The sequence below is a fragment of the Mus caroli genome, chromosome 8 (assembly GCF_900094665.2).
Source record: "Mus caroli chromosome 8, CAROLI_EIJ_v1.1, whole genome shotgun sequence".
NCBI classification, from domain to species: domain Eukaryota; kingdom Metazoa; phylum Chordata; class Mammalia; order Rodentia; family Muridae; genus Mus; species Mus caroli.
In genome coordinates this window covers 34,843,645-34,861,592 of record NC_034577.1, presented here as the reverse complement: position 1 = coordinate 34,861,592, position 17,948 = coordinate 34,843,645, and the positions used below count along the sequence as shown (strand labels likewise).

Genomic DNA, 17,948 nt, shown 5'->3' with positions numbered 1-17,948 from the left:
AGTGGGGGGCGCTATGGGGGACTTTTGGGATAGCATTGGAAATGTAATTGAGGAAAATATGTAATAAAAATATTAAAAATCAAAAAAAAACTTTAATTCTAATATTATGTTGCCATTTCTCAAAAATTCACACTACTTACTTTATTCTTGCACATTTTAATGCTAACCCACTCGAATGAATTCCCAAGGCAGCCACAGTTATTCTTTATGGTATCTACCTACCTGTCTTGTTCCCCCTTAGACTGAGGAGTCATTATCTGACAGGATTCTCATATTTGATTTTTTTTTCTTATTCTCAAACAGCATTGCTATTTAAGACTATACTCTATGAAGCCATAGCCATATTTTCTCTGAGTACTTAAAAAAAAGCCCTTTAAAGGGATTTGGGGGAACACAAGTATAGACTGAGCACATTGGCTAGTCATTACTGAATGTTATCAGGTAGGAGCAAAATATTTTCCTGTCACCAAGAGACATTTTATGAATATTATCAAAAAGTATTTACTGCAAAGTATATTGCTCAAACTCTCAATGGTTAACTCTCTTTCTTTTAATTTTATGTCAACAAAGAATACATTTGTTTAAGAATCTTTCAAAGGAGACTTAAAAACAAACAAAGAAACAAAAAACCAAAAAAAAAAAAAAAAAACCCTGTCCACAGGAATGTCTTTGTTAGCAAACAACAAAAATGATGTTTCAACATCTGCAGCTCTAGAACCTCCTACCAGTTGCTTCATGACCATGAGTGGAAAATGATCAACAGTCCACTGCTAAGGAGACAAACAGGGCTCTTGATCATTCAAAAGTAAACAGCTGATTGTCAAATTAAGACCTGAGCAAATACATCCTTCCGGACTGTCACCGTGCCTCCCAGGACCTGCTCCTCTTTTACTTCACATGTCCCACGCTGTCATCCACAGTGTCCTGTTGTCTGGACATCCTTTTGTGGGCGCACATACAATCCATGGAAAGACAAGAAGCAAACACAGCAAACACTAGTAATTACAACTAAGATATCCAGGCCCTTCTTTGTAGTATATTCTGGGCTTGACTATTTTTGCTTGTTCTTGTTGTATGGATTTCGTTGTATGTGGACAGTGTGGTGTTTAAGTGTACTTCTTTATACGGGAATGGTCACTTTGATTATTATGGTCAATCAAGCTAACAGACCCACCAAATCAGTTGCCCCTTTAAAAAAGAAGCCCTTTACAATTGTTTTCCTCCAAACCAAAAATATCTACAATGAAAAATATCCCTCTTCTAGTGATGTAGATGAACATCCTAGCACATGTAAGACGTGAGCAGAGGCACACCTCACCTTACAGAGTCAAGGCAAGCCTGATGTTGAAAGGCTATTTTAAAGTCACACAATATAGAGAAAGCATGGGACAGTATTCCACATCTATCCTTATCTACACACAGGGACAGAGCTGACTCTGTGTCACCCTTGACTGTTGTCCCAATCAATACTTTTTGGTAATTTCCTCACTTCTGAATGGCGAAAGGGGACAGTGGGGGGACAGACTGTTTTGTTTTATTTTGTTCTGATCTTTTACAGAGGTAACAATAACAAAGCTCGTCATCTAGGGGCCAGTCATGGGAAACTAAACATTTTAAGAGCTGGCAATTCTATTAGTGTGTGTGCTCATTTGGTCTAACAAGTGACCAAAACAGCTCCTAAAAGCAGCACCCACTGTGGACACAGCTCGGGATTGTGGATGAGATAGATTTTCAATGCTGATATCTGCTTTTCTGACTGGCCAGATGAAGGCAACACTGTTCTTATCAGGCTTCTGGAAAGATCCCATGAGACACATATGTTAAGTGCCCACTACAGACCAGGCACCTCCATGGTTGGTGGGTGGTTGGGGGAAAGGGACTATTATTTATTTACTTCTGTAACATACACCAAAGATAGATGTTTAGAAATTTTGATCTTGGAACACCAACAATACTCCATTTATATGAACTTCCTACTTTTATTTAGAAAGAGTGTAGTTATGTAGAAATTAGGATCTCTGATAGAACAGAGAGAAAGAGAGAGAAAGAGAGAGAGAGAGAGAGAGAGAGAGAGAGAGAGAGAGAGACAGAGACAGAGACAGAACTGATGACCCTTAAAGGAGAAAATTAAGGCCCAGGATTTCCCATTAACCCTCCACTACCATCCCTCTCCCCTCTCTGTTGACAGCTGCCGATGAGATAGATGACAGCTGATGAGATATTTTGAGAGCCATTCTTCCAAGCTGACCTCTATCTGGGGAGTTCTAAGGAACACCCAAAGGTATTGCAGGGGACCTGGAGGGAGAGCATAGGACACACTCTGCTTCCCTCTGGCTCACCTCATCCCTGACCATCATTTAATGGACATTAGCATCTTCACTGGACAAGGTAATTTAGTACCAGCAAAGTATCTGAGGCACTTGATACCAGAAGAATCTCACATCTGAGAAATTTGAGGACGCTGGGATATTTACCGACTTTTACCCCTCCAGCATGAATACCTGAAATCTAAAAATGTTGAGCTCAATAGATTTCAGATTGATAGAATTTGGGATTTCAGAGTTTGGGATTTGGGATGGTCAACATGTATTTCAAGTATCAAGAGACTTGAGATCTCAGAGGCTGTATCTTACAAACGTTTGTCATAGTTGAATAACACAGGTGTCAGACTGCCTTTCCCGTATCACAAGCGCATGCATGATGTGTACGCAGAGTATCGATGCCTGGCAACTAAGCAGGGTTTCCAGAGCCAGAGTGGGCTGGCTCCTCAGGAGACTGATTACAAACATCAGCTGAATTCTGAGCCAATGAAAGAGCAGTTTAGTGGCGTTCAGCAAAAGGCAATGAATGGAAGGTCCACAAGGAGGGGAGGGAGCAGAGGAAGAAAGGAGAAAAGGAAGGAAGAGGGAGGGAGGCAGAGGGAGAAAGGAAATGAATATAAATGAGGCAAAAGCAGAAAGGTAGAAGTGCAGCTAATAAGGAGTCAGACATCTGTCAAAGTGCAAGACCAGAGGGCAGAAACCGGAGTGTTGGTCCCCAGCATGAGAACAGGGCCTGAGTGGCCAAGGTCAGAGGCACTTTTGTGTACCTAATAAAAAAGGACTCATAGCCTGTATTCTGCATGAATGCAAATCCTTTTGGGAGGAAAGCTGCCCAGTTTAGGGCTTCAGCATTCCCACAGACTCAATTAAGCAAGTCATGGGCTTACAACCAAAGTCTTCCAAGCACACAACCAAACAACAACATATAAAAGTGACTATGTGGCCCTTCTAAAACCTCAGATAGTGGGAAATCACAGTTGGGCATGAAAACGTAAACGTTCAAACTACTGTTTAAAAATATGAAAAGTAATCAGGTAGATTAAATAATAATAATAATAATAAAAGATCCAAACAGGCCTCTTGAAAAAATATAATCAGAGAAATAAAAAACTCAGTGAGTGGGTTAAGGGGAATATTACATTCAGAGAAAGATTCTCTGCACATAAGCAGAAGAATAATAACATCTGAGTCTAGAGATCGCCTGAGTCCAGGTGGCGTCCAGTCGTTACCACCTGGACAGTGTATGGTAAACTGCAGCTCTCAGCATTAAAAGAAATGGGACTCAGCACAAATAAATTCACACAGGTGGAGGGGAGAAATGGAACAGCAAATAGACACCCAGTAATGCAACGACCAAACATGTAAGAAACACAACACACCAAAGTGACTGGTTAAGGCACAGACACCTGTAAGTACCAAAAATCATACTGAATATTACTGAAAAAAATCCCACTAACAACAGTGATTATGCTCTGGATTTTTAATTCTCTAGTTGTATGTATCATTACTGATTCATCACATCAAAAAATATGAAAATTTTGGAGGTAGGCAGAAAAGGATCAGTCAATGTTACAACCATATATATGAAGGCAAAACAACCAGGCACATGACAATAATACCCAGAAAAAAGAAAAAAAACATAATTAAAATAACAGTAGCTTATGAGATATAGTAAATTCTAAGAAAAAAAAAAGACTCATTATAGAATAGAATAAATTCAACTTATTAGGGATAAATTATTCTTAAAATTTATACATATGCTCATTTTGTGACTATAACAAAATGATTGAAGCTGGGTACTTCCCACATGAAGGTATTAGCTCAGTTAACAGGAGATTCAGGGGCATTGTCTTAGCTTCATCATGAATGGCATCATGTGTGGAACAAGAGGAGAGACCACATGGAAAAATACACCATGATGCAGGGAGAGGCCATGTTCACACTCTTAATATCAATGATCTTGTGAGAACTAAGTTAGAACTGACAAGGACTACCTTAATCCCTTCAGAGGGTCAAGACTCTGATGACCTAACCAACCCAACCTGGCACCACTCTTAGATGTCCTATAGCCTCTCAACTTTGCCACACTAAGGGCCAAGCTTCTCCCATAGAACCTCACAATTGAGGAGTTACGTCTAACAAAACAACTTAAGAAAAAACATGAAGTGACAACAAAGAACCACAGAGACAAACTGACAAATGTGTGTCCATAAGGATAGGCTTCAACTTTCTCAAGTTATTGATGTTAAAAATAAAAGTTGAAAAATCCCTAACACACAGAAGGCCACCCAATACGACAAGTGATGCAGACAGTTCAGTGGATTAGATCCATTTCTAAACCGCCATTGTCCTGGGCACTGAGAAAGGAACAGGAGTGTCTTAGTCAGGGTTTTACTGTTGTGAACAGACACCACGACCAAGGCAACTCTTACAAAGAACAATATTTAATTGGGGCTGGCTTACAGGTTCAGAGGTTCAGTCCATTAACATCAAGGTGGGACCATAGCAGCATCCAGACAGTCATGGGGCTGGAGGAGCTGAGAGTTCCACATCTTGTTCTGAGGGCAGCTAGGAGAAGACTGGCTTCAAGAGAGCTAGGGTGAGGGTCTTAAAGCCCATGCCCACAATGACACTCTTGCTCCAACAAGGCCACACCTCCTAATAATGCCACTCCCTGGGCCAAGCACATACAAACCATCACAATGAATAAAGCCAAGTTTTTACCCTTGTGGAAATAAAAACACAAGTATGGATAGAAACAATAAACAAATGTACAAATCAACATGTTCTGACATCTCCTCTGGAACTCGAGAATCCACACACATCTCAAGTCCAGGATAAACATGTAAAAACTTATACAACTGTGAAACGATATTCTTTATTCTTTATTCTTTATCAGGCAACTGTGACAATGGCCAATGGCCAATTAGTTACTTTACTAACAAAGTTACTCTAAAGCACAAACATTTGGAAGCTTATGTGTCAAAAACTTCACAATATAGTTCACAGCTTTCATAGAATTTCAGATCTCAAAAAATATCCTCTAAGCTCTCAAATATTCTGCTTTTATATAAAAATAACTCAATATAAACTCCTAGAAACAATGTCCTGAGTGTCTTAATACCTTCATCCAAGAGCGTGCCAGTACACTCAGAACAAGATGTGGAACTCTCAGCTCCACCAGCCCCATGACTGTCTGGATGCTGCTATGGTCCCACCTTGATGTTAATGGACTGAACCTCTGAACCTGGTCTTAACATTGTTCACTACCTTAAAAACTCCCCTATATTGAAAACTGAAACCACTTTTCTCTGTCTTCATTTTTACCACAAAGTCCTTGTGGTCCAATATCAATATCAGAAAATCCAGAAACCAGCAGATTGAACCAGGGGCTCATTTTACTGTCATGTTAGGCAGGTCCTGAGGCCATCTGCCTGGAGTCTACAGACCAGAGACAAGTCCCTTACAGCTTGCCTGTTTTTTGCTCACTATACAGACTTAAATTCGTGATCTGAAGAGCTCTGTAACTCCGGCCCTTGTATCCGAATTCCTACCAGTTTGACAGTGAAAGGGGTGAGAAAAAAGGCCCCTCTTAGAAGTCACAAAGGCCACTCACTGTACCTTACATAACATTAGCTAGAATTAGTCTACATGCAACAGTACCTTTAAAGGGTATACTCTCTTCAGGTGTTCATGAGCATGCCAGGGTTTAATAGGAAATCAGACAGTGGGGACAAGCAGACCCCTCTACTATGTCACCCAAGGTAACATGACAAAATATAATAAACATTCTACCCAATTTCTCTTCTCAGCCACTTACCTGAGTAATACAGCTGAGGACACATTATCTTGCAAGCTCTACGCCATCTTTGTGTGTGTGTGCGTGCTCTCTCTCTCTCTCTCTCTCTCTCTCACACACACACACACACACACACACACGCACACACACACACATCTCCAACAGAGTTTCCAGACTATAAGCCAGATAATTTCCTTCTCTGTCTGAAGTTGAACTTCTGCAGCCCCTATAGTCATGAATGCATCCTTACGCATTTGTACCTCTTTGCACCAGTTTAAATATAACTGATTTGTATTTGTACACACCATGACATACAAGCAGAGGGGGAGAACTGGGAGGAGTTGGCTCTATCCTTCTACCAAGTGGACTGAACTCAGGTTGTGAGTGTCTGCAGCCAGCACTTTGTCTCATTGGCTCCTATAGTCTCCGTTTAAAAGCCATTCCAAAGGCAATTCCTTAAGCTTTGTCTCTGGGCAGCACTTCACGAAGATGAGAGGTGCAGAACGGAACACTTTAAACAGGAAAATGAAAGCAGCCTGACTCCACATTTGGGTTTGATTTCTTCCTTGTATGACTAGCTGGGCGCCAGTCACACATCATTCTGGGCATGGACACAAGAGCTGGGCTTTCTGGAGTTTTCCTCCTGAGCCAAGCATATGCCAGCACCCCATGCTAATGAGAGAGTCACTGCCAGAAAGCTGAAAGAAGGCCAGAGCCCAGAGCCTCGACTCCTTCTCATGAAGAACCCCTTTCTGGGGCTACTGGCTCACGTACAGCCAAGTCCTGCCTGGCATGGCTGTCTTCACTGTGTTTTCTGACTAGGGAAGTTTCTGAGGCAGTACATGATAGCAGACAGGCACTAAGGTGGATGGAAAGGCATATTCTACCAAAGCACGTAGGAGCGTCAATCAAACTACCAGCATAGAAATGCTGCCTAAAAGGGCTATCAGCACCCTGCCAAGTGAATCTGATGTAAGTTTTTACAGCCACACACTCTGTTCCCTTACCACAAATCACAAAGAACAAGCCCAGGCCATTTACAAGCATCCTTTGTTTGTTTATTTATATGGGAAAACCACAAAGTATACCAAGCATTGCCTAACCCTATAAGTATTTCCCTCCATTTTCTTCTGAAACATAAATACTTCTTTGTCCTCCTTCTACCAAAATATACAATTTCATACTTTAAGTGGATTTCTTTTTTAAACAGCAAGTATCCTAAAAAGGCTCAAGGGGAAAAGGAGGAAGAGAATAGAATCAGTAAAGGAATTATAGTTATCGTGCATATGTTAGCTTAGTCAATAATGTCAACAAACCTAGGACCAAATATCATTTCGGTACTATGTGTTTTCTTTCAAAATAAAAATTAAAAAAAAAAAAACCGCTCAGCCCAACACAGGTTCACAAAAAGTCATTTCAGCCTCAAATATTTCAGCTCTGCAGCAATTTGTTAAGTACCTAAGAGCATACAGCCAGAAGGACAGGCTTTTTTTGGATACTTTAGGAATGTTATACGTCAGTTCTGCACTCACAGAGCAACAATAGACTAGTAGCAAGGCAGTGATATATAAATATATTATATAATAAATATGTAAATAATAATATAAGCTGAAGGGGTTTGAAGCCCCACAGGAGGTACATCAATATTAAACAGTGCCCCCAGAGCTCCTTGGAACTAAACCACCAATCAAAAACAACAAAAACAACAACAACAACAAACCACATGGTGGAACTTGTGGCTCTAGCTGCAACACAATGACTACACAGTGCCATGGTTGCTATCATCATTTCTAGTTTATAGGTGACAAAACCAGAAAGACTTAGCACCAGCTAAGTGGGTGAACTGCATCTCACAATTCACCCGAATGTTTTAACTCTGTGATGGTGTCTGGAGGGAGACACTTTGGGAGGGAATGAGGCTTCCGTGAGATGTGAGATGTGGGTGGATTTCTCCCATCCCCCATGATGCACTATGTCTTTAATAAACCCTGGAGTTGGCACTCTTCCTCTGCCATGTCAAGACAGAGAAAAGGAACCATCTGCAAGCCAAGTGAGCCCGGACCGGAGTTCCTGCCAGGCTGCCACCCAGATGGTCCAGCCTCCAGAGTTATACCAAGTTAATGTCCATGGTTTAAGCCTTCAATCTATTGTTATTTTTCATGGTACCTTGAACAGACAAAGATACTGGGCATACCAAGTTAGGACACAGAACCAATTCTGTCTGACTGTCCACAATAGGCTGTAATGTGCACGTGATGTGCATTAGCATTTTAGAAAGAATGCAAGGGAGTCGACAGTGAATATAGCCTCTCCGTTTCCCTTTTGCTTCCATTGGATTTTGCTGCTGTGGGTGACATTCTGGGGTGTGTGCACTATCTGAAAAGATAAGCTTGAAGTCTGCACTTCTATCAGAGCTCAGTTTCCCCTTAGTGGGCACTAGCAAACAGAGTGAATGCTCAGAATGAACAAAGTGTTAATTACCACAGCCCAGAAAGCAAGGCACAGGCAGTTCTCCATGAATAAATAGTCCTGTTATGAAGTACGCCTTCTAAACTGAGATGAAATACTACCCGGGGCATGCCTTCAGGAAAGAAATCCGTCGCCATAGCTTGGTGAGGGGCCAATGGTAGCTAACGGTTACATCAGTCAGCTGAGTATAGTAGCAGCAGCAGAGAAACTCCTAGTCCACAGGGCTGCCGGATGTAGTGTTTTCTTTAGTTCTGATCCATGGGGATGAGGCAGGGGAATGAAGGAAAAGGAAAACAAAAGGAACAAATACCTCAGACCATCATATGGAGAGAAAAGCGTAATAGAAAAAGGATTCTGCTTTTAAGAAAGGCTGCCCCACAACAGACTTTGGGATATAACTGTGGAAACAGCAGCGGCTCTTCACTCTTCTTACCCATTAAGGTTCCTGACGTGTGTACATCACTAACTCCTCAGCACCTCAGCCTGTCTTCAGAGGGTGAAACTCAAACTCAGCACTATTAAACAAAGTACTCAAAACCATAGACATTTGTACTCGAGGTCTGTATGGCTGGCAAGCCTCTTCTGTTTGCTCTGCTCCAAATAACCAAGAAGCAATGGGAAAATGCCGAATTCTTCCTGTTCCCAGGCTCTTGGCTGCCAACCTAACACTTAGCCAATAAAAGGACATTTGGAGGTCATCAAGGTGTTACCAAAAATATATCTGAAAAGCTTTGGGATTTTAAAATTTCATCCGCATGGGATTTTTGACCTTTCAGTGTTAAAATACGGAAAGCCACTACTGGCTGAAGAAGGAGAATGCAGTATTTTGTCAGGCAAGCATTATAGAAAAATCAATCTTTAAAGATAAAGAAAAACTATCTAGATAAGCATCATGTTAGGAATGCTGCTGAATATTGAAAGCCTATTTCTTGTGGCTGTAAAATCCTTCAATGATTTAAAATAAGGCTATTTGCAATAAAAAGCTGAAGATTTTTCTGCAATCGCATTGTACTTTCTAAAAGGCCGTACACAGTTCACAATTTACCTGTCACAATCTTACTCTAACTTTTGGTTTCTCAAGTATCGAATATTCTGAAGTCCTCACATATTTCTGAATTCAAAACTGTTTGGGAGTAATGTGTCTTAACCCTTCGAGGTTTACCTTTTATATTTTTACTTTGTTTTGATTGTATTTCAGCTAACCTCTGATAATATTAAGAATGTCTCCTTTCTATTGTCCAAAGGTTTTCTGTGGGTTTTATTCCATTCCCGAAAGTAAATCAGTGTAATTCAGTTAGAGTTAACATAATTTTCTTATTCCATGGAAGGAATGTGTTTGAAGTGATGGGGATCAGGATTATTTGAAGTTTTCACATAGAATTATCACTGTTACTTCTTAATAGCCATTGTGAGTGAGGTATGAAGATCGCAGGAAGTTCTGAGTGGGTGAAGTCCTTAGAATGTGCTATTGACATGGGCATAGCCATGTTATAGATTCCATTAGCATCAGGCTCAAAGGTTGGCAAGGTCTTCCTCTGGAGACCAAGTGAGAGTGCTGGCAGTGTGTGTCAAAAATGTCTACCACAGCTTTCTTCCATGTGACGTTTGCCACCTGAAGACTGCTCCCCTACAGAAGCTATTCTTACAGAGGTCAAACTAAACCAGTCTCCTCGATCCCGCTGTACACCACACACCCTGCCTCCTTGTTTATCTGTAGGTAGAACCCCACCTTGTTCAGCTGTATGCAATAACACCGCCTCTCTTTTCAACCCTAACAAACACACAGAGCTTCCAGGGTACTGTGGTGTCTCCAGCTGAGAGCCCAGTCCACTCGATCCCAGACATTTCTGTCAGGGTCTATATGAGTCTATGTTTTCTTCATTCCCTTGATGCACTAGTCTGGTCCACCCCTAGAGGACAAGGCAGTGTGGCAGGGCCCGATGACACATAGTATAAAGACCCTTACAATGTAAGCTACACAAAGGTAGGGACTTTGGGTATTGGCATGTAGCAGGAACTCGAAAATTTCTTGAGCAGATACCTTGCTCCAGCCCCATCTTCTTAAGTCCTGATGAAGTAGCCCAATATAGAGTTACCAAGATAAGAGGGAGGGCTGGGTCTGAAGACCATGTCCTTATTTAAGGATCAATAAAAGAATGCAGCAGTATGGTAACAACAAGCAGGAACATTGTGCTGCTACAGGATAAGTGATTCTGGCAGGTATCAGCTAGGGCTGCTGCTGGACTCTACTGATGGTTCTTTTTGTGTCGGGATAAAACAAATGCTCAGCCCCTGGTTCCCTCTGCATACAGACAAAATGACAGTTAGGTTGCATAGCAAATGTTCTAGTCTAAAGTACACAGTGTACCAACTACACACCCATTCATCATCCCCAGCCTTGTATTCAGTAAAACCCACAGGGACTAGAGAATTTTGAAAAAACCAACAGCCATGCTCTCATTACTGACGACTCTGGAAAAGGGTCAAGGGTCATTACACCAGAGCATAACACTTAGATCAAGTAAATATTGATTTGGTAAACCTTTCTTAAGTTTAAAGGTTCAACTGACGCAACAACCCACCTAGCGTTAACTGTTTACCTGCAACTTCCCATTGCCTCCCCCTTTCCCCTCTCTCTCAGGGCTGCATGTAATTCAAAAGAGCAGGCACTGCTTTTACTCAGGGTTCTGCCTGGCTACCTACCTGCAAGGCAGAAAAATGTTTATCCAAAGATTAGAGAAGAATGTTCCACCCTTAACTCACTTGGTCCAGCCCATGTTGCATCCACCGCTGGGATGCCATCTGAACACACTCTTGCTGCCTTTTTTGCTTGGTATTTATTTTCTTTCAAGACAGTCTTGCTATGTATCCCAGGCTCTTGTGGAATGTGTAACTCACCTGCTTCAGTCTCTTGCCCTGGTTTATGAAGTGCTAGGGATCAGACCCAGATCTCTGTGCACGTCACACAAGTACCTTACCCAACTTGTCCATTTTATCTTGAGACAGGATTTCACTAAGTTGCCCAGGCTGACCCTGAATTCAATCCTCCTGTCCCAAGCTCTCCATCTGCTAGCCTTACAGGCCTGTATCATTATCATCAGGCTTAGCACCCTGAGTCCTTTACAAGTGTTTATGAGCCATTGTTCCCAGCATGCAATGCGTGCTTTAGGACACAGAGTATTTTCTAAGTTGATTGGTCTCTGATTCATTCACCTTAGTTCCACAAACTCCTTACTGTTTTGCGTTACGGTTTCATTCGAGCATATTCCTTTCTGGAGCCAAAGAATTGGGGTCAAATTAGCAGCAGACTCTGGGATAAAGGAAGCAAGCATCACAGATGAACAGAGGTGTTTCTGCTGCCAAGCAATCCTACAAGGGATGACCACATACACTTGTTGCAAGAAGTGAGCATTACTGAATATTTAATACTTATCTGCTACTTGTACGTCGAAGCAACCCTAGGAACTCCTCACTCTCTGATGTTCACTCTTATCCAGACAAGCTATCCTGAGAATAAGCCTGTTCAATTTTGGAAAAACACCAACAAGATATTAAATCTGTGTGTATGAGAAAAAGTGAATAAAAGCTTTGGGTTTGTTTTTGTTTTTGGATTTTTTTTTCCGACATCAGAGTAACTTTGTAACTACAAAATCCCTTCCAAAAATTAGGATGAGACTGAGAGACAAACAGCCTGCAAGCTGTTGGTGGGAATGGGAAATGGTGCCACCACTCTGGAAAACAGAGTCGTAAACTAAATAACTAAAAACAGAATCACCACCCGATGAACTCCTAATGCGAATGGCTGTATAAAAGGATGAATAAAATGTGCGGTATTAATATCACGAGATAGTAAGTAATACTTAGCTATAAAAATGAAGCAAATTCTGGGAGCTCAGTGGATACAGTGCTACCCAATGTGTGAGGACCCGAGCTTGACCCCAAGAACCCTGGGGAGGGAGAGACAGGTGGATCTTCAGGAAGTCCTGCCTTCAGAGTTAGCTTCAGGCCAGTCAGAGACTCTCAAAAATAAAGTGGACAAGCCCAAGGAATGACAGCATGGCTTCTACATGAATGTGCATAAGCTTGCATGCACACCCACCCACACACACATCACCACACAGAAAGGAAACAAATGAGGACACACAGTAAACCATGGACGACACTTTAGGACATTGTGCTAAATAGAAACAACCCAGGCACAAAAGGACAAACAATCCTCTTACATACTCACAGAAACAGAAAATAGGATGGTTGTTACCAGGCTCTTGGAGGCAGGGATTGCTTATGGGTAGAGTTTCAGTGTTTCAGGAATCAGAAGCACGGAAAAGCTGCTGAGCAGCAATGTGAACATACTTAACAGGACTGAACTGGATACTTAGAAGAGCCTTAGACACAGAGTTTATGTTATGTGCATAAAACTGTGGTATCACAAAGTTAAAATGGTGCACGCCTTTAATGCCAGCACTTGGGAGGCAGAGGCAGGCAGATTTCTGAGTTTGAGGCCAGCCTGGTCTACAGAGTGAGTTCCAGGACGGCCAGGGCTACACAGAGAAACCATGTCTAAAAAAAAAAAAAAAAAAAAAAAGAAAAGAAAAGAAAAAAACAAAACAAAATAAAATTCCAGGTATAAACACACACACACACATTTTTAGAATTTACCTTTAAGCCAGCAAGCCAAAGAATCTTAAATGAGGTCATTCACTCTAAAGGCAGTAGATTATTTTGTGAAATTAACAGGTGCACATGTCACAACTTCCATGAGGGAGCTTGCAGAAAGGACTCAGCCTTTAGTGACCAGTATGAGTTCTCACTCTAAATTTGAACTTTCAAAGGTCTAAACTGAAAATGAGCTTCTCCCCACCCCTCCCTCACCCCACACTTCCAACCCCCTCCCACCCCTGCCACGGGGAGGTCTAGTGTTTTAGATCAATAGGTCTTCATGAAGTATCTGCTGTTCTTGAAACTCCTGACCAAAAAGTAGGACCTGCTAGTGAATGCAAGTGAATAATATACTCCAGAGGCAGAGGAGACAAAGCACAAAAGTAAGCCAGTGAACTCTTTCTACTCTGTAAATAACTGCAACAATAATAAACACAGCAAAGAGGAGAAACAACTTCAATATGTGGTAATTGTTAGTCTAAGTCAGTGGTTCTCAACCTTCCCAACGCTGAGACCCTTTAATACAGTGCCTCATGCTCTGGTGACTACCAACCATAAAATTATGTTTCTGTTGTTACTTCATAGCTATAATTTTGCTACTGTTACGAATCAAAATATAAATGTTGGGTATGCCAGATATCTGATATGTGACCCCAGGGGGGACATGACCCACAGGTTGAGAACCCCGCTCTAAGTGACTTCCTTTACTTACAGAAGCAACCATCCGAACTGATATCCAAGAGAGAGCCAGGAAAATCCACCACTAACCCTTTCCTGAGGAATTGTCTCACACTTAACATGATGGCATAAACTGATGGGATTAAAACTTTCTAAAGGGTTGACTTTACCCTCCTTCCACGTTCAGCTTCTTTTGTGTGTGTGTGTGTTTATATATATGATTTATTTTTTTAATGTATATGAGTATACTGTAGCTGTCTTCAGACACACCAGAAGAGGGCACCAGATCCTATTAGAGATGGTTGTGAGCCATCATGTGGTTGCTGGGAATTGAACTCAGGACCTCTCGGAGAGCAGTCACTGCTCTTAACGGCTGAGCCATCTCTCCAGCCCCTTGTTTTTATATTCTTAAAGGGCTGTCAGTGACCCCCGGAGTTAGTATTTGCGGTCAGGACTGAGGGAAAAGCAGTGGAGAGGAAACAGAGGGAGGAAGGATAAGTATGTCGTTCTTATGCTACAACACAGGGTGAGTTCAGAATCCTTCCACAGCAGCAAGACCGCTAGAGCCTGTGCCACCTCCATGGTCATAGAAAATACAATCTTCAGGCCAGGGACAGCAGAGTATTAGTTAGGGGGACACCCCAGAGAAGGTACACGCAAGATCTAGCATTGACAGTTCAGAAGCTAGTGAGTGAGTGGTAGGCTTGGGTTTAGCTAGACTACTCATTTAATTTTGGTCGAGGAGGGGAAGATGAAGAGAACCACATGGGGTCTGGTATTAGCACTCCACAGATCATAAACTGCCCAGCTACACTCTGGGATCTCTCATGCAAGAGTGGCATCAAACACAAAGTGGTCAGAAAGAACACGAGTACACAGGGGAAATCCTCAGGGATAGTGAACAGGGACAAGCCACTCGCTCCCTCCCAGAACGAACTTAACCACCCTTCGGAAGTTCTAACTACTCCTGTCCCCAGGCACTGGAGGAAAGAGATGGAAACAAAAACAAAGACAAAAAAAAAAAAAAAAAAAAAAACAAAAAAAAAAAAAAAAAAAATCAACCGTGCAGTGGTGAGCATTGAAACATTAAGGGGAAAATGTTGACTTCTCCCAAAGACACAGCTATCCCCAACCATTCGTTACCTTTAAATATAAAAATGTTGTCATTTATAGTAGCAGTTTAGAAATATGATCTATTTTCTCAGATACATCTGCACACAGACGTGATGGCCAGCTTGTGTTTGCAGAGTAAGAATGGCCAAGCAATGGAATAGATATTCTTCTAAGCCAGCAATCTCATAATTCAACAATGCTAGCAAGCAATGTCAAATATTTCATCTATAACGATGTGCAAACTACAGTCCAGTTTTTGTAAATGAAACTTCTTAAAATATTGTTCTACACATACCGTTTTATTGAAAACAAAGACAGAAATGAATACAAATTTTTTGCATTCTGTTTTTCCTCCTTTACTTTATACTTAATTCAAAGAAATGAAGACTTTTGTACCAACTCTGGGAAAGAGCCTAAATTCTGATTCAAGCGAACTAGTGAGAGATGTAATCAGAGTTCCTTTCTTTAACCCTTCTGATTCCCTGGACCTAACATACAATACATTAAAATCATACATGATGAAATAAAGTCCCATTCTTAGATTCTGTATTACTCTTATTACCAAAGATGACAGTTGGTGGTCACACTTCCTTCTAGGAGAGCAACTCCACTTCAGGATCATTTTTGTCAGAGGTTTGCTATGCAGCCTTAGCTGGCCTTGGGTTAAAATCCTCTTGCCTCAGTCTCCTCAATGCTGGTATTAGAGGACCACCATGCCGCCATAGCCTGCACTTAGGGATATTTCTCATTCCACCCTCATGCCCCTACACCCTCTGCAGCTTTCAACATTACACACTATGAAAGGCTGGTCTGGTCATGCACAGAGGCGAAAAAGACAAAGTCCTTTGAAGTTGTGTTAAGAGATGGGGGAATTGAGGCAGGGTCTCCTACAGCCAGGGGCTGCTCTTGTTCTCCTGACTCTCCTTTCTCCATATCCCAAGCATCAAAATTTTACAGGCACCCATCCTGTATTCACCATCACATCCAGCCTAAAAAATTTTAAATCTCTGCAAAAAGTAATTTAGTACACTTTCTGGTAGCTCAGTGAGATAATTTACCGCATTTCACAGAAGAGACGGAAGGTACAATACCTAGAGATACAAACACAGAAGAGCATTCTGAATAATTTACAAGGATGTTTTTGAAGTGACAGTCCTGAGTTGTTTGCTCTTCATATCTCTGTTGTGCTCTGTACCAGGAAAAATAAGATCCAAGCAATGCAAATGTGCTGCTCGTTATGCAGAACACTCACAGGATCCACTTCAGTGAAGCCAACATGCACCATCAACAGAAATTTATGTGGAGTCTGCTCTTTTTTCTGTTTGGGTCACTGAACTAAGTGCAAACCAGCTGTTACCTAGGACAATCCAAAAAACACAAAAAAACTCACACAGCTTTTTTTCTCTTATTCTGAGCTAATACAAAGCACTTACTTGTTCAAAAGTGCCATTTTTGGACGTTTAATTCTTATTAACTTAATGCCTTAGAACACTTAAAATGTTTTTATTTTCAGATTAAGCCTGTATCTTTCATTTCATTGTAAAGTATGCCATTTATTAAAACTGTTCACATATTCAAAATATGAGAACATGGTAGATTCTGAAAAAAATCTTAAAATCGAAAAACCTTAAGTGGGAATTGTAATTTGACGTCCACTTGCAAATTTCCACATGAAGTGTGCATTCTAGCAATTTATGCTTTTCCTCCACTGAAACAAATCAATGTTTCCACATCTAAATTCTTAACATTCGCCTCTGGACCCGGTGTGTCAATTTTCAATGTTCTATTTAGTCTCAGATCCTCGATTTTGGAACTGTCAGGGCAAATGTCTAAAATGTCATTCTCAGGTGCTTATAAGCTCCGTTCTAGATTTGTCTAGTGTTGTGTTTGAGATAGAAGTAAGTGCCAGGAACTCGGCAACTGTCCGTGGGGAAGGACTGAAGAAATGAACCCTAGGATGCTTCTCACGGTTTCAGACATTTCTCACAAGACAGTTTTAAAGGTACTGGGGAGTTTGGAATGCAAAACCAGCTACCACCATCGTGTCTTGTTTTGTATGATAGAACAAGCTGAATTCCCAGGCAACCAAGCCTTACCCATGCATGAATCTTCTGAGAATATGATCGCTTTGGAGGTGAAATGTTCAGTGTCGGGAGTTTAAAAGGGCACCAGCTTAGGAGGTGTTTACACAGATAGTACTACAAATTGTAACAACGCCCACCACTGTTCCTCAATGGCACGCAAATGCACTCTGTGCTCTTTTCTTGATGAATAGCACACATACAAGACTCCTTCCCCCCTCCCCGCCCCGCCCCCCACGTGAGCACTGGGCCACAAATGCAGTACATCAAATGGCCTTTTCTTTCTCTCTTCCACCCCCTTAACCAAATATTACAAACCCCAACCACACAAACTCTGCAAAAGATGGACTTCAGCAGAGAAATTGACTGTAAATAGCTCTTTGGGGTTCACAGCCTTTGGTTCAGCACATTACTAAATAAATGTAGCAAGTAATTGCTACAAACTAGTCATTTGCTCCTTAGACACAGAGGAAGCCTTGAAGGGGTATACCCCTTCCCTGATAGTAGCATTTAGTCAGGCTCTGAATCAACTTAAGTTTGGGAGCTGCCAGTGAGTTCTACATTTGATGTACAGCAAACCAGGAGAAAGGATCTCAATGCCATTTTAAAGACACCCCAATATTACGTACTATTCTTACCCATTCCTGCTTGACCTGTTTATGGGTGTGATTATAAATCCTCAAGTGAGATGATCTTTCGATAAAACTGAGTCAAATTCAATCCTTGGTCCATAGGCACACACTGAAATCTGTGAATCTGAGAATTTAGCAAAAAGACTATGACTTTGGAGATCCATGGGAACATTTTCACCATGGTACAAAGAGGCCA

General features: G+C 41.4%; 1 protein-coding gene across 2 annotated transcripts in view; it reads right to left on the bottom strand.

Annotated features, from left to right (window-relative positions):
* Slc7a2 (solute carrier family 7 member 2) overlaps positions 1–17,948 on the bottom strand; it is a 54,377-nt gene that overhangs the window by 30,312 nt on the left and 6,117 nt on the right. The window contains exon 1 of one of the 2 annotated variants that reach the window (XM_029480905.1): positions 833–1,990. The exons of the other annotated variant lie outside the window; for it this stretch is intronic. Within the exon in view, the coding sequence (XP_029336765.1) occupies positions 833–846 (14 nt within the window). The 5' untranslated portion in view covers positions 847–1,990. Of the gene's footprint in view, positions 1–832; positions 1,991–17,948 lie in introns of those variants that run through there. 2 annotated transcript variants of the gene reach the window in all.